This window comes from Mchenga conophoros, linkage group LG1 (genome assembly GCF_057382185.1).
Source record: "Mchenga conophoros isolate Kocher_MC1m ecotype Shallow Benthic linkage group LG1, M_conophoros_male_GT1.1, whole genome shotgun sequence".
Taxonomy (NCBI): Eukaryota; Metazoa; Chordata; class Actinopteri; order Cichliformes; family Cichlidae; genus Mchenga; species Mchenga conophoros.
The window spans coordinates 29,824,007-29,841,254 of record NC_140526.1 but is presented as its reverse complement, the minus strand read 5'-3'; the positions used below and the strand labels follow the sequence as shown (position 1 = coordinate 29,841,254).

At 39.3% G+C, this 17,248-nt stretch overlaps 1 protein-coding gene across 3 annotated transcripts in view; it reads right to left on the bottom strand.

Annotated features, from left to right (window-relative positions):
* Positions 1 to 937: 937 nt before the first annotated feature.
* Positions 938 to 17,248, bottom strand: part of map2k5 (mitogen-activated protein kinase kinase 5) — a 59,098-nt gene continuing 42,787 nt past the window's right edge. For all 3 annotated transcript variants that reach the window (XM_085274178.1, XM_085274188.1, XM_085274197.1), the window contains one exon: positions 938 to 4,319. In XM_085274178.1, coding sequence (XP_085130304.1) covers positions 4,209 to 4,319 — 111 coding nt within the window. In that variant the 3' untranslated portion in view covers positions 938 to 4,208. The remainder of the gene's footprint in view (positions 4,320 to 17,248) is intronic.

Sequence of the window (17,248 nt, the reverse complement as noted above, 5' to 3'; positions counted from 1 at the left end):
CAGTTATGCTTTATCATCTGTTGACAGTTTATTAGGGACGTCAGGCTGCCTAATGGCTCGATCACATTAGAGTAATAATGCGATGACCGGGTCTTTGCATTGCATTGAAATTTTTTTTCTTGCACGTAGTTGCGGCGAACGGCTGGTTGCTCAGAGGTGGAGTTGCATTGCATAGTTTGCCTGGTGGGAGGCAACCTGTCTCCAAACAGCTGTGGTCCAACTCGGAGTGACTGCAGTCACTCTGGGACAGATTGGCAAATAATTGTCGTCCAATTTATAAATACAAGCAGGTTGCCAATAAGCACAACTGCTACGTGTCTCTTCTGATTCTATTCTCTTATAAAAGCAAGGTTTCTGAACTTTGTGCATCCTGCACCAAAGCACCAAATCTGCTTTGTAGACAACAACAGACTGCGAGTGATTGCAAGCCTAGTCCCTGAGATGCTCATTGCATGCAGTCGCACTAATTTTCATTGTGCCATGTTGTCCAACCAGGTGACGGTAGCGTGATGAAACAGTCTTGCAGCCTTTGTAAAGGTATGTGTTGAGGTGTTTGCTTAAATTCAACAAGAGACACTCAGTGTACTTAATGTTTCACACATCATGAAGATGGACCACTGCTGTAGCTTTTTAGCTGCACAAATTAACTTTATGATCAGCTTGTTCGTTCATATTTCATAGCCAGACTTGAAAAGATCTACAATTCCTCCACAGAAACAGAAAAGTAAAAAACCAAAAAAAAACAAGCTGCCAAAAATAATTGCTGGATAAAAGTCAGAAGGATATTTATATTAAAGCGTTAAATCATCAAAGTACACAGAACGACACCTTTAAACTGATGCACCTCGTTTTTCCTTCAAAATAGAACCCTGACTGAGAAGCAGCAGCCTTCAACAGTCAAATGTCAAGTGCAAATAAAAAGTCTCATGTAGCCAAGTTACCGTTTAAATACATTTTATTTATTATGGCTGGAATATGTGCCAACATGGATAATTACAGAAAGGCCATAGTCAGACAGCAACATCACAGCACGAGTGTCTCTGCTGGGCTCATCACTGACTTTATGTTCTGAAGTTTAGGAGGAAACAAGAGAAACGGAGCGAGAGAGGAGCTTTTTTTTCTTCTTCTTAATTTATGACATATTCTTGCTTAAAAGTCTGTGAGACCATTTCTGAATCATCACAGTGCACATCTGTTCAGAAATATGAAATGTTGCCATCTTCATGGTTTCATTTGCTTTGCAAGAAATGCCACAACAATGTTCATGAGCAACAGGGCAGCCTAGTATCACGTGGATGTCCCACCAATGTACAGTATTAAGTGCTGATTTAAAAACAGACTATAATGCAGAGAACATATACTACTCCTTGTGAAACCATTGAAGAATCTCCATTGATGACATTTCAGCAACTGGAACATCTTCATATTATACTTTTCACCACTTACAAGAGTGGTGAGGACTTTAGGAAAATAAATGGCATCTTGCACAGACATTCCTTCTAAAAAACTAAGCTAGACAAAAAACCAACATCAATAACAACAACAATAAACTTGTAAAAGGTTGGACTTCCTTTTGCAGGCTTTTCAGGCAAATAGTGGCAATAAATGATTTATGGTGGGAGGACTCGTGAAGTTCATGATGGTGACAAAATAACTGAGCAGTACTCTGACCGCAGCTGTTTCATATCATTCCTCAACTGTTCTGTCTCAACTGTTTCCATTTAATAAAGGCAGAAAAATGTCTTAAAAAAAGATTTACCTGCTGTAACATAATAATAATAATAATAAAAACCACACTGTGATGTCATGTTTTTCATACCAGATCATTTAAACTGATATTAAACATAATTTAAGGTGTGACCACACAAAATTCAAGGGAATCAGAAGAGAGCGCAATCACAACTTCCACTCCATAAACGTCCAGTGTTTGTCTGATGTTCACAGCTGGAACATCGGCTGCGGTACAGCGACTGTACCGAAAGCATGGAGTACATAGCTTACACTGTATTTCAAGACATTTTTGGTTTTTTCTAGAGATGGACTGATCCCATATTACGTATCGGTCCAATACTGACCTAAATTATTGGATCAGATATTGGAGAGAAATAAAAAATGTAATCCGGTCCATTAACTATCACAAAAGCACCTCACAAAACTTGCGACATGGCGTAACCCAGCTCATAACCGTAGCACGTCGGAGGAATATGCGTCACGTGATAGAGCGGCTGTGGCGTGCGAGACCTGGAGGCGGTCTGGTTGAGCATTTGGAGCCTCGCTATGTGCTTCCAAACCGGCATTTAATCTCCGAGAAAGGTATCCCAGAGAAGTAAAGCAAGCATCTCTGAGTGTTTGTAAAGCATTCCCACGGTGAGTTTAACTTAAAATGCAGCAAGATATTAAAAAAAAAACGTTTTATTGATTATAAAATATGCTATATCGGATTTATATCGGTATCGACAGATATCGGACATAAAAAAGTGGTATCGTGCCATCTCTAGCTTTTTCATTCTTTTTGTGTGTGAGAAATACTCAAATATGAATATTAATTAAATTGTAGTTTAAATGCACCAGTATGGATTTCTGCACATTTTCACCAAACTTACAAAATCATCAGTCACATGGGTTTAAAAACCTGTTGTACTTGGACTTGTTGTGATTGACCTCACCTACTCTTATCTCCACATGATGGACTCAAACCTTAAACTGTGCATGTCCACAGCGTTTGTGCTGTGGACACAAACGCCATGAGTGAGAAAGAGCAGTATTAGCCTAATTGTGTTACACGAGGAGGTTCAATCAGACGCAGGTCTCATGCAGGCTGTGCAGCTGCTCTAACGTGGGTGCTGAAATAAAAAGGAGGATTCGTGAATGCCACGCACAGGTAAGCAGCCTGTTCGGAGCTTTGCGGTCGCTAATTGTTTGTCCATTTTTGACATGAAGTGCAAACAGATCAAAACTAAATAACACAGCAACCTTCAGCATTTCCCACATTAAGAACAACACGATTACCCATCTGTGACGCTTCAGTAAACATGTACTTTCAGTTTCTGATCATTCATAAAGGTTGTTGATTTACAACTTAAAGGATGAAACCGCGTTGAACTGATAAAAAAATTAACCACTGGCTCATGTTTTGCTTGTTTTTTCCCCATTGCATTTGTTTCCATCGATTCACACGCTGTGCAGGTTGCGCCACTGTAAGCTACGTTCACTGTGAATACGGGGAAGCAATGCAGGTTAATTGCACTTAAGCATTACACATTTCATAAAAACCTTTCTGAAACAATTCATTTTAGTCACTCGGCCTCTTACATTTGCCTCATTCATGAAAAATCAATATAATTCACCGTCTATATTGTCTTTGGTGTCAAGTACACTGCATTAACATTTTCCCTTTACAGCAAAATAAAGCGATCTCTTAGGCAACCCAGTGAAATGTCTAATTCTGAATAATACATGACATTTTATTCTAAAGTAACTTAGTGGTCACAATGTGACTAAAAGAGCATTTTAAACAGTGGTGCTTTATAAGCGGAGATTATGCTTTTAGCTGCATTTTCCTTCAGTCTTAATGGCTTCTAGAATATAGCAGATAACACTCAGCCTCACCAGTTCAGGAAAAACTATGCAGATGTTCAACTCCAGGAGCTAAAAGTAAGTACATTTTCGGGGGTAGGGGTGGGGTGTCTTGATATTGCAGTGACAAATCAAGTTTGCTGAGGTAAGAAATTATAGCACTGGAAAAATAGGCACACAGATGGGTAGTTACTCACAGGCAAAAAACCTTAACATTCATGGGAGGGCTGTCAACAGTAAAGCACAAGACGGCTATTTGGGATGCCATCATCGACGCAGAGCGTAACTCTGCCCGCGCCCGAGTCTTGTGCTTTGAAGTTTCTTTTCGTCTCTGATGCTTTAAAATCAGCCGACTTTAATGGTCACTGCTTTTTGGGATTCCCTTGAAATGGAAAGGATCTCCAGGTGCAGACCCGTCGATGCAGAGATTAATATTCAGTTTAAAGGACGCGAGCGCGCTCCTGGGTGTCTGTTACATCAAGAATCGTTCAGATAAAGTAACATCTAGTGATTTCGGTCCATTCATAATAAGGTACTTGTCCAGTGCGCGTGGACGTATTTGACCCTGAATCCTTTGATGTGTGTTTGGGATCAAACGTTCGGGTCCACCACAGTTTGCCGACAGGAAGAAGTCACATGCGTCCCTGAGCCAGCTGAGCTCGCCTCTCCTCCAGACAGCGGCACACCCACATCGACACCACCTCCGCATTTCCATCGTTATACTGTACGATGAAGGGATGATCCTGTATGAAGGAAAAACACAAGCGCTTAATGATTCTATTTAGAATATCTAAGAAAAGGTTGTGGAGAACAAAGCGAGCACATTTAAAGACTCAAAGTTAAATTTTAAAAAATAAAAAGGTATTTGTAAGTAAATAAAGGCTGCTGGGAATCAAAATGAGACAATTAAATTAAGGTTCTAGTAATAATTTACTTTTTTTTTGCAACAAAATTTACTGGATTATATCGTAAATCATACTTTTCACTTTTTTAACAAACATAAAAATAAATACAACATATATGACCTTCATAATAACTGCTATGTGGTAAAAAATGAACTAAAGTGGCTGTAAAAACACAAGTAATGAGCTTTCTCATAAAAAAAAGAAAAGAAAACTCAAATGTTTCCACCCATTCTACAATATTATTTTATTATCAAACAGATTGGAGCCACAAACATTATTACATCTTTATGCGAAGTGTACGGTGTAGCAGCTACTTGCATCTGAGTCATGATTCACAAAATGATAAAATGCAAACAACTTAAACGGGAACATCATAAAACCCTCTTAAATATTAATGTCCAACAGATTTGGTTTTAAAGACAGAACGTTTAAGTAATGGCTTGTCAGAGCATTTCAAACAAATATCTTTTAAGTTTAATGAGCTACGTGAGTCATAACGGGATGTGGGATGAGCTTTGTAATAAAAGACAGCCATGGCAGAAACACAGCCCAATCATGAACGCTCCTTCTGAACACATTTTCCAAAAAAAAAATAAAGACTAATTCTGAAGCCTTCTTGTGCTTCGGGAAACCCACCAACACGACCCTGTAGCCCATCGAGCCGTCAGACTCCAGCACCATTCACTTGTTACTGCTGCAGGACTTAAACAGAGATGTCACATGTCAGCGGTCCCAGTAACCAGACTCATCTGGAGGACTGTGGACCAGAGGTTGCAGAGGTCACAGAGGGTCAAGAGGTGAGAGGGGAGGAGGCTGCAAATGAGACAAATCAACTCGGACTAACCAGGAATTTTATTTGAGTGTCTAGATGTCCAATTAGGTAAACAGCGCTCTGGCCGGCCGGTTTAAATGAACTTGTCAACACTGATCTCAGTGATTTCCGTCGTGAACAACAAGAAGCTGTCAGTGTTGCACGCCGTTTGGAGGAGTTCAAAGTAAGAAGATCAATCTCAGCAAAAAAACAAAGACACACGCTCAGCTTTTTTTCACGGAGCTACGTCAATGAATCTGGGATAACAGGAGACAATAACGTATATCAGCCAATGATTAACACAAAACAACAGAAAAAAAAGATATATTTAACGTCACTTAAATATAGTACCACTACTGAAGAGTTTGATTTCAGCCATGTTAGCAGCATGTTGTCTGTATAAACATCTATTCACCTTTCAATCCTTCCCCCATAAAGACCACATCTGATGCCCTGAGTACTGTATATATCAATAAAGGCACGATTTGATGAACATTCGAATAGTTTCCGGGTTTCCAAGAGTAACTGCATAGGCAGAGACCACACTCACTAACTTCTGATGGAAACCAAGTCATTTTGTTCAATAAACAGGCCTGAAATATGACAGAAACCAATTTAGAAGTTCAAATTCAAATTCAGAAGAGCTTCAAGGGTTAATCTCAACAGTCTTTACAGGGTTGAAGAGTTAATGCAACTATGATGCTTTCATCTATGTTTCTAAGGGCTGACAAGAGACTTCTGCCCATTCATATATGAGGAAATTAAACAGGATTGATCTCCACCTGTCTCTGTGGCCAACATCAAGTCAAATTGGATTTCTAGCATAAATACCTACACAGGAAAACATGACCCAGTCTGCCTCAAGCATCAGTCCCACAGACTCAGAGGCCTACTGGCACCAATCTGGCAATCACCAACCAAGAGGGATAAACCTGCATTCTCAAGTCATGCACATCTAGAGCCCAGTCAGCAATCCCCTTAGCAACCTTTGGTTGCTAGAGAAAAGTATGAATCCCACAACTGGTTTGCAGCACCCCGATCTGTGACCAATCTCAGATCCAAGAAACAGTGAATACACACCTTTCACTAGTGACCAGGAGCTGCTAAGTGGTTGCCAACGAGTCTCTATGGTTGTGTTATTGAGTCCTTAACTGCACTTTGTGACCATCACAAACCCACAAACTTTGTATCCAAATCTACGTAAAATGTTACATAAACAGAACACATTGCCAGCTACAGTGATTTTATTTTAATCTGCCACTTATTAATTTTGACCTTAAAACATCAAGGTGAGTTCTACCTTCTTTGCCAACCTGAACATTTTTTTTTAAAAATAAAACTTTAACATTTATATTTCCTTGATCTGCAGGGCTGCAGGTCAAAAGCAAAATGCAAATCTTGTCAATATGAAAAGAACATGACTAGTGTGATTCAAATTGGAGGCAGAAAGTGACTCCAAGGTGAGTAATGTTGTTGTCAGCTGTTTCTTCTGGGGTCTTTAATACCCGCCAGCAACACCCAAACTGGTGCAGACAATATAAGATTAGTGATAAAGTAGGACAGGCTGGTCCACTTTTTTCCTCCTGAGAGCCTTCTTGTCTATTTGTGGTTACACGGGGAAATATGTGACAATTATGTTCATAAAAATAAAAATCACACCGAGGGGGAATAAAGTGATAACTTTAAAAAAAAGACAGTATCAGGATTTGTTTGATTTTTGACTTTTCTGCTTTCTCTGCTCGCTGCGGTTTCCTTTGTGAACACTTCAAAGAAAATGGAAACACTTTGCAGTGTGTTTTAATCATGCACAAAATGTAGAGATTGTTAAAGACTAGGGGGGAGTCCCATCAATCCTGTTGTCCTTCTAATGGCCAGCTGGGGTTAACACAGTCTGAGGTTAATTACTCTCATATCATTGTAAGCGTGCGTGTGTGTGTGTGTGTCAGTATGAGACGGGCGGAGTGGACGCTCCTGGGTGCCCCTATGTGCTGAATACCCATCTCATCAATCATTCTTCCTTCCCTCAGTAGAGAGGGAGTGATACAGAAATAAAGAAGGAAGTCCTGAGTAATGTTTTTAAAATCAGGCTCCAACCTCCACTCTAGAAATTAACCCTAAAGGCCAGAGACATCTGCTGGAATTTGACCTCGATGAAGGTACTTCTCACAGTGCTCTTTTAGCCTCTTTTCTGTCATCACATCCCATCACACCTAAGAAATAGATTAATTATGATTAAAATGAGGAAAAAAGAACTGAACAGTGTATACAAGACATCACAGGAAGTCCAGAAAATAAAACTAAACATCAAAAGTTCAAGGAGAGCGAGTAAACTGTTTCCATGGTCAAGTTTGAACCTAAATCTGAATATTTAATCCTACACAAAAAAACAGCTGACAAATGTCCTGATCAGGTCATCCGCCCAACACTGGGCTAACACACACAGAGACAGACAACCACGAACTCCCACATTCACACCTACACCAATTAACCTAACATACATGTCTTTGAACTGGGCACCTAGTGAGAATCTGATGCTTTCCTGAAAACGTTTAAATTTAGAATAAGGAGCAGACCAGCTACCTGAACGCTACTCCCATAGAAGTCGATTATCTTGTTAAAAATTCTACTTCTTTATTACATATGACTCTCGATACTGTAGCTCCTGTTAAAAAGAGACCTTCAAATAGGAAGTACTTGAAACAGATAACGCTTAAGCAGGAGAGGAAATGGCGTATCACAAATTTAGAAGATCATCATTTAGCCTGGAAAATTAATTTGCTGCTTGATTAAAAAAAAAAAAAAAAACCTCTGTAAAGCTAGAACATCTTTGTATTCCTCATTAATTGAAGAAAATAAGAACAACCATAGGTTTCTCTTCAGCGCTGTAGCCAGGCTGACAAAAAGCCATTCATTCTAACATTATGGTACATGCAGTACCACTGATACTTATTTAGAATCTTTTTCTCCAATTGATCTTTCGGAGTTAACTTCAGTAATGACTTCCTCCAAACCATCAACGTGTCTTTTACACCCCATTCCTACAAGACTGCTCAAAGAAATCCTGCCATTAATTAATCCTTCAATCTTAAATATGATCAACCTGTGAACTGAACAATCTGTGAACTCATTGTTTGTTTATTTTATCTTGTGTTTTTTTTTAAATTGTTCTTTGTTTTATCATTGTTCTACGATGTGTCTTATTCTACTATTTACTGTGTTTGGGTTTCTTGAAAGGCGCTTTTAAATAAAATTTCTTCTTCTGATCTATAATAATTGGCCATGTACCACTGTCTTCCAAGCTGGTGTTACTTAAAAAGTCATCTCTTGACCCAGCGGTCTTAGCTAATTATAGACCTATCTCCAACCTTCCTTTCATATCAAAAATCCTTGAAAGAGTAGTTGTAAAACAGACAACAGATCATCTGCAGAGGAATGGTTTATTTGAAGAGTTTCAGTCAGGTTTCGGAGCTCATCACAGCACAGATACAGCTTGAGTGAAGGTTACAAATGATCTTCTCATGGCCTCTGACAGTGGACTCATCTCTGTGCTTGTCCTGCTAGACCTTAGGCAGCGTTCAATACTGTAAACCAGGGGTGTCAAACTCAAATACACAGTGGGCCAAAATTCAAAACTGGAACAAAGTTGCGGGCTAACATTAATATTTATTGAAAAAAAAAAAAAATCTTCCTCCAGATATAAGAACGAATCTCTTCTTATGGACTCAAACACGTTTTGCTGAAAAACTGAATATGGAACAAGCAAAGCTTAATACTAAACATTATATATATTGCCTGTATACTACCAGTAGGCCAGCTCTAATAGTAATTTGGTATGGCTTTGCGGGCCAAATGTAATTAGGCTGCGGGCCAAATTTGGCCCGCGGGCCAGAGTTTGACACCTATGCTGTAAACCATAATATTTTTATTATTAGAGCAATTAGAGCATACTGTAGGTATTACAGGTACTGCACTGTAATGGTTTGAATCTATCTAATAGAGCCCAATTTGTACATGTAAATGGAGAGTCCTCTTCACACAATAAGGTTAATTATGGAGTTCAGTGCTAGGACCAATTCTGTTTACATTATACATGCTCCCCTTAGGCAGCATCATCAGAAGACATAGCATACATTTTCACTGCTATGCAGATGACACCCAACTTTATCTATCCTTGCAGCCAGATAACACACACCAATTAGTTAAACTGCAGGAATGTCTTAAAGACATAAAGACCTGGATGGCCACTAACTTTCTGCTTCTTAATTCAGATAAAACTGAGGTTATTGTACTCGGCCCTAAAAATCTCAGAAATATGATATCTAACCAGATTCTTGGATCATTACCTTGGCCTCCAGTAACACTGTGAGAAATATTGGAGTCATTTTTGACCAGGATATGTTCTTCAATCCACATAATAAACAAATATGTAGGACTGCTTTCTTCCATTTGCACAATATCTCTAAAATTTGAAATATTCTGTCTCAGATTGACGCTGACAAACTAGTCATGCATTTATTACTGCTACGCTGGAGTACTGTGATTTGTTATAATCAGTATGTCCTAAAAACTCCCTGAAAAGCCTTCAGTTCATCCAAAATGCTGCAGAAAGAGTACTGACAGGGACTAGAAAGAGAGAGCATATTTCTCCTGTACTGGCTTTCCTTCATTGGCTTCCTGTGTCCATGTAAATCCCACGTCGCTCTTGGACTGCGGGCTTACATGTGGTTCCTAGAGTATTTTAAAGTAGAACGGGAGGCAGACCCTTCAGCTTTCAGGCCCCTCTTATATGGAACCAGCTTCCAGTTTGGATTTGGGAGACAACTTAAAACTTTCCTTTTTGCTAAAGCATATAGTTAGGGCTGGATCAGGTGACCCTGAATCCTCCCTTAGTTATGCTGCAATAGACGTAGGTTACTGTGGGAATCCCATGACGCATTGAGGTGTTTCTTCTTCAGTCACCTTTATCACTCTTGTGTTAATAGACCTCTCTGCACTGAATCGTACTTGTTATCAATCTCAAGCTCCCTTCCATGGCATGTCTTCTGTCCCGTCTACTTCCCCTCACCCCAACCAGCAGATGGCCGCCCCTCCCTGAGCCTGGTTCTGCTGTAGGTTTCTTCCTGTTAAAAGGAAGTTTTTCCTTCCCACTGTTGCCAAAGCGTTTCTCAAAAGGGGGTCATATGATTTTTGGGATTTTCTCTGTTGTATTATTGTAGAGTCTAACTTACAATATAAAGCTCCTTGAGGCGACTGTTGTTGTGTTTTGGTGCTGTATAAATAACACTGAATTGAACTGAAACCACAAAGACAAAGCAAGAACATGCAAACTTCACACAGACAGGCCCCAGCCCTGCAGCAGGATCCATCATGGATAAGAGTATTGGGCCACACCTCTTAACCTTATATTTCAGGTGTTTTCAGTCCCATTGCCACGGGTGTATAAAATCAAACAGGCAGATATGGTTGGGTGCTTGATTGCATCCTTTGAAAATAAGAAGTCTTGTTTTGAAGAGCTTACTGAATTTGAGTGTGTTTACTGTAATAGAAAGTCGCTGCAAATCAATTTGTGAATTTTTTTCCGTTAGACATCCCATGATCGGCTGTATGTTGCGTTATTGCAAAATGGAAGTATTTAGGAACCACAGCAACTCAGACACAAAGTGGCACATCATGTAGCACAAAGCATGTTGCAGGGTGCTGAGGCACATAGTGTGTTAAAGTCAGAAATGCTTGGCATTAACATCAGCACAAATACTGTGCAGCAGGAGCTTCATAGCATGGGTCTCTATGGCTGAGCCGTTACCGTAGGTATGATTTGTATGTGGACCAGAACTTTTGCCCATATAGTCTAGAACCTTCTTACGGTGAGGGAACAACGTTAACCACTGTACCAACATACTCGTTGGCTTTATTATATTTAAAAACAGCAATAATCCAAAAAATAAGTACTCCGAGTACACTTCACACTGTAAAGCAGGGGAGTCAAACGTACAGCCTGCTGGCTGGATACAATTATATCCTGCCTGCGGATACGTTTGAGTCAGGCAATTGCGATTTAAATGCAAGCGTGTCAGGAAAAAGTGAACAAATGAAAAAGCGAAAATGTAAAACGAGCAGCATCTGGTTGCATTTCAATGACACTGGAGACTCCAAAGCTGAGTGCAGAATTTACAAAATTAGGAGCCGGATAAATGATACATGGTTTTTGTTTTTTGTCCTCCACAGTTTTACATTGTGGTTTCAAACTTGCCCAGGCCTTAAACCTTATGTTCTCCCCAGTCGTATTAAATCTATAAAAATGAGGCTTTTATGGAAACTGAACAAAAAATTGCTTCCTTGAAAAAGACTTAAGTTATTGTTCAGTATTGAATATTACATGCAGTAGCATTGTTTAAATGCTGAAGTGCTCAGTCTATTATGAGATATTTCTCATTATCTTAGGCCTAAAGCATCAAAATTAAGTCACTGGCACTTGAGATCATCAGAGGCAGCCTAAATAAATATAATAGCATTTTTGAGTGACTAGACCCCTCCAATCAAATTTAAAGGATCTGAACCAATAGGAACCACAGCAGATAGTCTAATTAAAAAGCCTTTAGTGAGTTCTTTGTCACATGCAGCATATCTATGAGCTGTGAGCAGAAGTAAAAATAAAGCACAAGACTTCAAGAAGTTCAATATAATATTTTTGGAGACAAAATGTTTATTGCCAGACTGCTCACATGCCTAAGAAAATAAACAAACCCTACATTAACCTAATGACCGTTATATCAATCTGGCATATGTCATTTTGAATGTACTGCACGTGCACTTGGTCTGGTGCACTTCTACACGGCTGTCTAATAATTAAAACTCTGCAGCTTAAACGAAGTATGAAACCTGTGAGGGAAGAGTTTCTAAACACAGAGTGAACAAGTGCTTCTTAGTCAGGTCACTGAAGGTGTCTGACTTTCTGCTGTAGCAGAGCATGGACAGAGGTGAGCTGGGGGAAGGACTCATTTAAAAGTTGCATTAATCACCGTCTGGCCATATCAAACTGGGATAATCACCTGCAACTGCTCCGCTCAAAAAGAAATGGCCTACACCCAGGGGAAATACTACCTAACTCTTTAATTGTTTGAAGCCTTTGAAGGGTCTGTTTAATCTAAGATTAATTTATGCGATTTTAAATAACTCAATGTATGATTAATACGCTCAGAAGAAATTAAAAGGAGTTTGAGGCAATTATAACAAGAGACTGGTCATCACCTCATTAGAATAGTGTTGGAAAAAACACTGTGTGTGTGTGTGTGTGTGTGTGTGTGTGTGTGTGTGTGTGTGTGTGTGTGTGTGAGAGTAAGAGAGAAGGGTAAAGAGGTAGGTAGAATAACTGGGACTTTACAGATTTGCATGCTAATCACTAGCTCCCTTTGGAAACTGCCTGGGTGAGTGTATGAATGGCCAGTGTGTGGGCATGTGTGCACCAATTTTAGTTCCCAGAGAAAGCTACACTGTTACAGTGGCATGTGACCTCAAAACACAATAATATACATATTTAATGTTACTGTCAAGAGAACCTGCTGTTCTTCAAATATCCACCAAATGATGTTTAAAAAAAAAAAAAAAAAAGAGTGACAGTGTCAGTCTCATGTCTGAGTTTCCAACTAAGTAACCAAATCAGTAGCCAGGATTCACACTCAGAGCTAGTAACCTGTTAGTGCCGTTAAGTACAACAGGCAGATACAACTGAAGGTGCATGGGAAATGAAGTACTATGACTTACAAACCAGAGTGGTCTCTCTAGGATATTTCTCATACAATCTAATAATAAGAGTCCAGTACAAATCAACATGTTATAATAAAGCACAGGTACTTTCATGAATAAACTGGATTATGAGACATTATATACAGAGTTTATATATATATATATATATATATATATATATATATATATATATATATATATATATATATATATATATATATATATATATATATATATATATAGTATAAATGTCCACTACTGGAGAAAATGAGGGGAAAAATCTATTACTTTCCCAGAACGTTTGAAGTATTCTGGGATATATTGAAAAGGGAGAAAAAGAATGAAGAATGACTAACTTTACATTTTGAACTGATAGCTTGCTCTCTAATCCTCACATCAATGATACAAACGTCCATTTAACTTTCAATTAAGTTAAACAATAGCATTCACTATTATCTAACTTATTTTTACACCTAAACAAAAAGGTCAAATCAGGAAATGTTATATTAAAAAGGATAATGTTTTGTTTTTATTATACAAGCTCCAAATATTGATTTATATGTTACTCTGACTTCAGCCACCATTTAAAATGACTTGGCTGACGTCTGAATGACTTGAGTTGAAGCACTGTAGTCCGAGTATGTGTAAATGGAGTTTACATCAGTGAACACCCAAGGGGGAAATGCGAAAACATTTGGAGGGGAAGGTGGAGACAGAAAAGTTTAGGGAGGAGGAGACACTGGTGGCATGGTCTCAAAAGAGGTGCTTTGATACACAAGCGGGCATGTGAAAATCCTTTTTGCACATGCAACAATGTAAACATTAACAGGCCAATTCCTCAGAGGATAAAACTGTTTCCAAAGTTTTAACACACATGATAAGTGCAAGGCATGCAACTACAGTTAACACATTTTCCCAGCTGTCTAACCTGAGTTAAAATAGAGTGAAATCAATGAGAAAACTGAGGGAAGTGGACCTAAAAAGCAAAGTAGATGTAGGCAGATTACCATTAATTAGTCACAGTAAATCACAAACATCCACTGTTTTTGATTCAAATGGTCAAACTGTGATTTTAACGTAGTTTATTTAGTGTCTTCCTGTCTTTGTGGTGCGTTTGTGGTTCTGTGTGAGTGTGTGTGTGAGTGTGTGTGTGTGTAAGTTCAAACCAGATTTGAGGATGGTCAGAGACAAGAGGGGGTTTTCTTTGTGAAAAAAATTGAGGGGCTCATCTGGTGTCTCTGGGGTTGAAAGGGGGCTATGAAATTTGTGTGCGTGTGTGTGTGTGCATCTATGAATAGAGAAGCAGAATAGGAGGACTGCTTTGACAAGGGTGCTAAAAGGCTGCGTGAAGGCTGCTGGCTGGGGAACGAGGGACAACGAAGGAGTGGGAGAAGGGGGAGGGAGAAATGAAATGTCCATCAAATCCCGAAAAAACAACATAAGGTTGTCCGGATCATCGCTCTAGTTTTTCTTCACTCATATGCACAAATTAACCACATAAAACAAGGAAACAGATACGCATGATGATATTGTGTCCATGTAAATCCCAGAAATAAGCAAATGCTTAAAACCCTCACCAACTCTTTCTTGCTCCACAGCTTAATAGCCAGGCCAGAACCAAAAGCAAGAAACCCCAGACCGGCACAGGTCATCACCAAATACCGGCAGCCAAAGTCCTGGGAGCGAGCCAATGGAAAGTCTCCTTAACTAACTCAGCTTATGACGACAGGGTTGGGTGTCCACAATGAAAGATGCATCAGTATGAGGACAGAAAAAACACACACACTTGCCTCTCTGATGGCTCATCGTGTGATTTTCTAACTAAAGAACAAAGATTCCTCAGCCCGAGTTTATTAAATCAAGTCCATTAGTCTTAATTAATAAATAAATGTATCAAATTACAACCCACTGATGTCACTGGGTAGACTGATATTGTTTAGTATTTATCTTATTGTTCAACATACACCCACCGGGCACTACATTAGTTACACTTTGCTAGTGTTGGGTTGGACCCAGTTTTAACTTCAGAGCTGCTTTAATTGTTCACAGCATAGATCCAACAAGGTAATGGAAACATTCCTCACAGATTTTGGTCCATACTGACATGCCAGCCTGAACCGTTGATACAAGGCAGGTTGGCGCTATGCTTTTATGTTGTTCAAGCCAAGTCCTACCATACTAACATAGCAACAGAAAGTGAGACTGTTGCCAAACCAGGCAACAGTTTTCCAATCTTTTATTGACTAATTTTGGTGAATTATATCCTCAGTTTCCTGTTCTTAGCTAACGTGTCTCCTGGTACAGTATTCTATTACTGTAGCTTATCTGCTTCAAAGTTTCATGTGTTTATTGTTTATGTTCTTCTGCATGCCTTTGAAACAAATGGATATTTAAGTTGTTGTAGCCTATCAGCTTGAAGCACGCTGGCCATTCTTCTCTGACATCAATGAAGCATTTTTACCCAGAGAACTGTAGCTTACTGGATGCTTTATGTTTTTCAAACCTTAGTCTAAATACTGCCATCTCTAAATCTTGAGAAGGAAGTGCTGAAAATCCCAGCAGATTTCCAGAATATGCAGACGATCCTGTCTGGCACTACCAGCCAGGTCACTTAAAAACAAGTTTCTTGCCCATTGTGATGGACAGTAGAGCAGTTATCCAGTATTCAGTCTGCATGCTAAGTATCCTTTGGCAAGATCTCTGATCCTTTCATCAGAGAATGAGCGTGTGTGAATATTAGATAGAAAGCACTTACATGCTGGAAAAAAAGTGGTTGTATGAGTGGATGTGAATGGGTGAATGAGGCACGCTATATGAAGCGCTTTGAGTCCTCAAGCAGAGTAGAGAAGCGCTATATAAGAACGAGTCCATTTACCATCTACACGATTCTGATGCTCAGTTTGAACTTTAGCGGGTCGCCTTGACCATGTCTACATGTCTGAATGCATGAGTTTCTGCAGAGTGGTTGGCTGATTAGATATTTTCATTAATGAGCAGTCGAACACAAAGTGACCAGTGATTAATTGGATTGATGTTTAAAACATGCCCTACGGTTCACCAGATAATAATAAAAATGAAGGACACACTTATACTACTTCTGTTCCCATTAGCTTCTGTTAACTTCGCCTTTTGTCTTTGGTAGTGTAATCAAAACACTGCGCTTCCTTTGGTCACGTTGGGATCATAGCATGAACCATTTAAAAAGCTTTTTTCTTACACTGTGCAATGATAAAGCTGCCTAATAGAAGAAGACAGTTTCATGCGCAAAGCGTCAAGTATATAACAGACATAACCCGAGCTTCAGGGATGTAACCTACGAGCAGGCACACAATCAAACGGCAGCCTTTTTAAGAACATCTAATAGGATAAAATCCCAGTGACAATAATGTCAGTAAAAGCTACACCAGTGATTAGAGAAACCACATGCTGAAACCTGATGAGCAAACTGGAGCTACTATGTCACTTTGTATGGTCACAAAACATTATTTGTTCAGTGTCTACACTATTGTGTGCATTTCCTGCATTACCTTCCACAGATAAGAAGTGAGAGTAAATAGTGGAGCAGAGAAAAGAGAAAGGGGGGACCGATGGCTGGGTGCATTAACATACAGATAGAATAGGCAAAGAGTTTTAATGCACTCAGGAGGCTTGGGGAATGGAGAGGCAGCATGAGAGATGGGGAGGAAAAAGGGACTAAAGAAGAGAAAAGAGAAAGACAATCAGCAGGCTGGTGTCACAAAGGCAGGCAACCATGACCTTATATCTCAGTTCATCATGGGCACAGAAAGAAGGCCTACAGGAGGACAAAATATAGGTAAAGGAAAGATGAGTGGGATGGAGCGAGACAAATATAGAAAACGGAGAACTGTGAAAATTTGAAAAAGAGCACAAGGATCACAGTATGAATATGAAAGAAGTGGGGCACAGTAGGAATATAGGAGGAGTGACAAAAAAGAAACACTGATGGGAAAAGGGATGAAAGTGAGTTACAACCACCACCTCCAAAAAAAACACAGGATGGGGAAAAAAAGTGACCGAGAAAGGAAATCATAAAATAGAAAAATGTGTTATTGCTGAAAAGCAAAATATTAAAAAGAAAAAACTGAAATTAAAAATCAGAAAAGCACTTCAACCTCACGGGTGGAGAGAATCTCGTTAAACTAGGAAACAAATAATATTTTTCTTAAAGACACGCCGCATGCATAAATACACG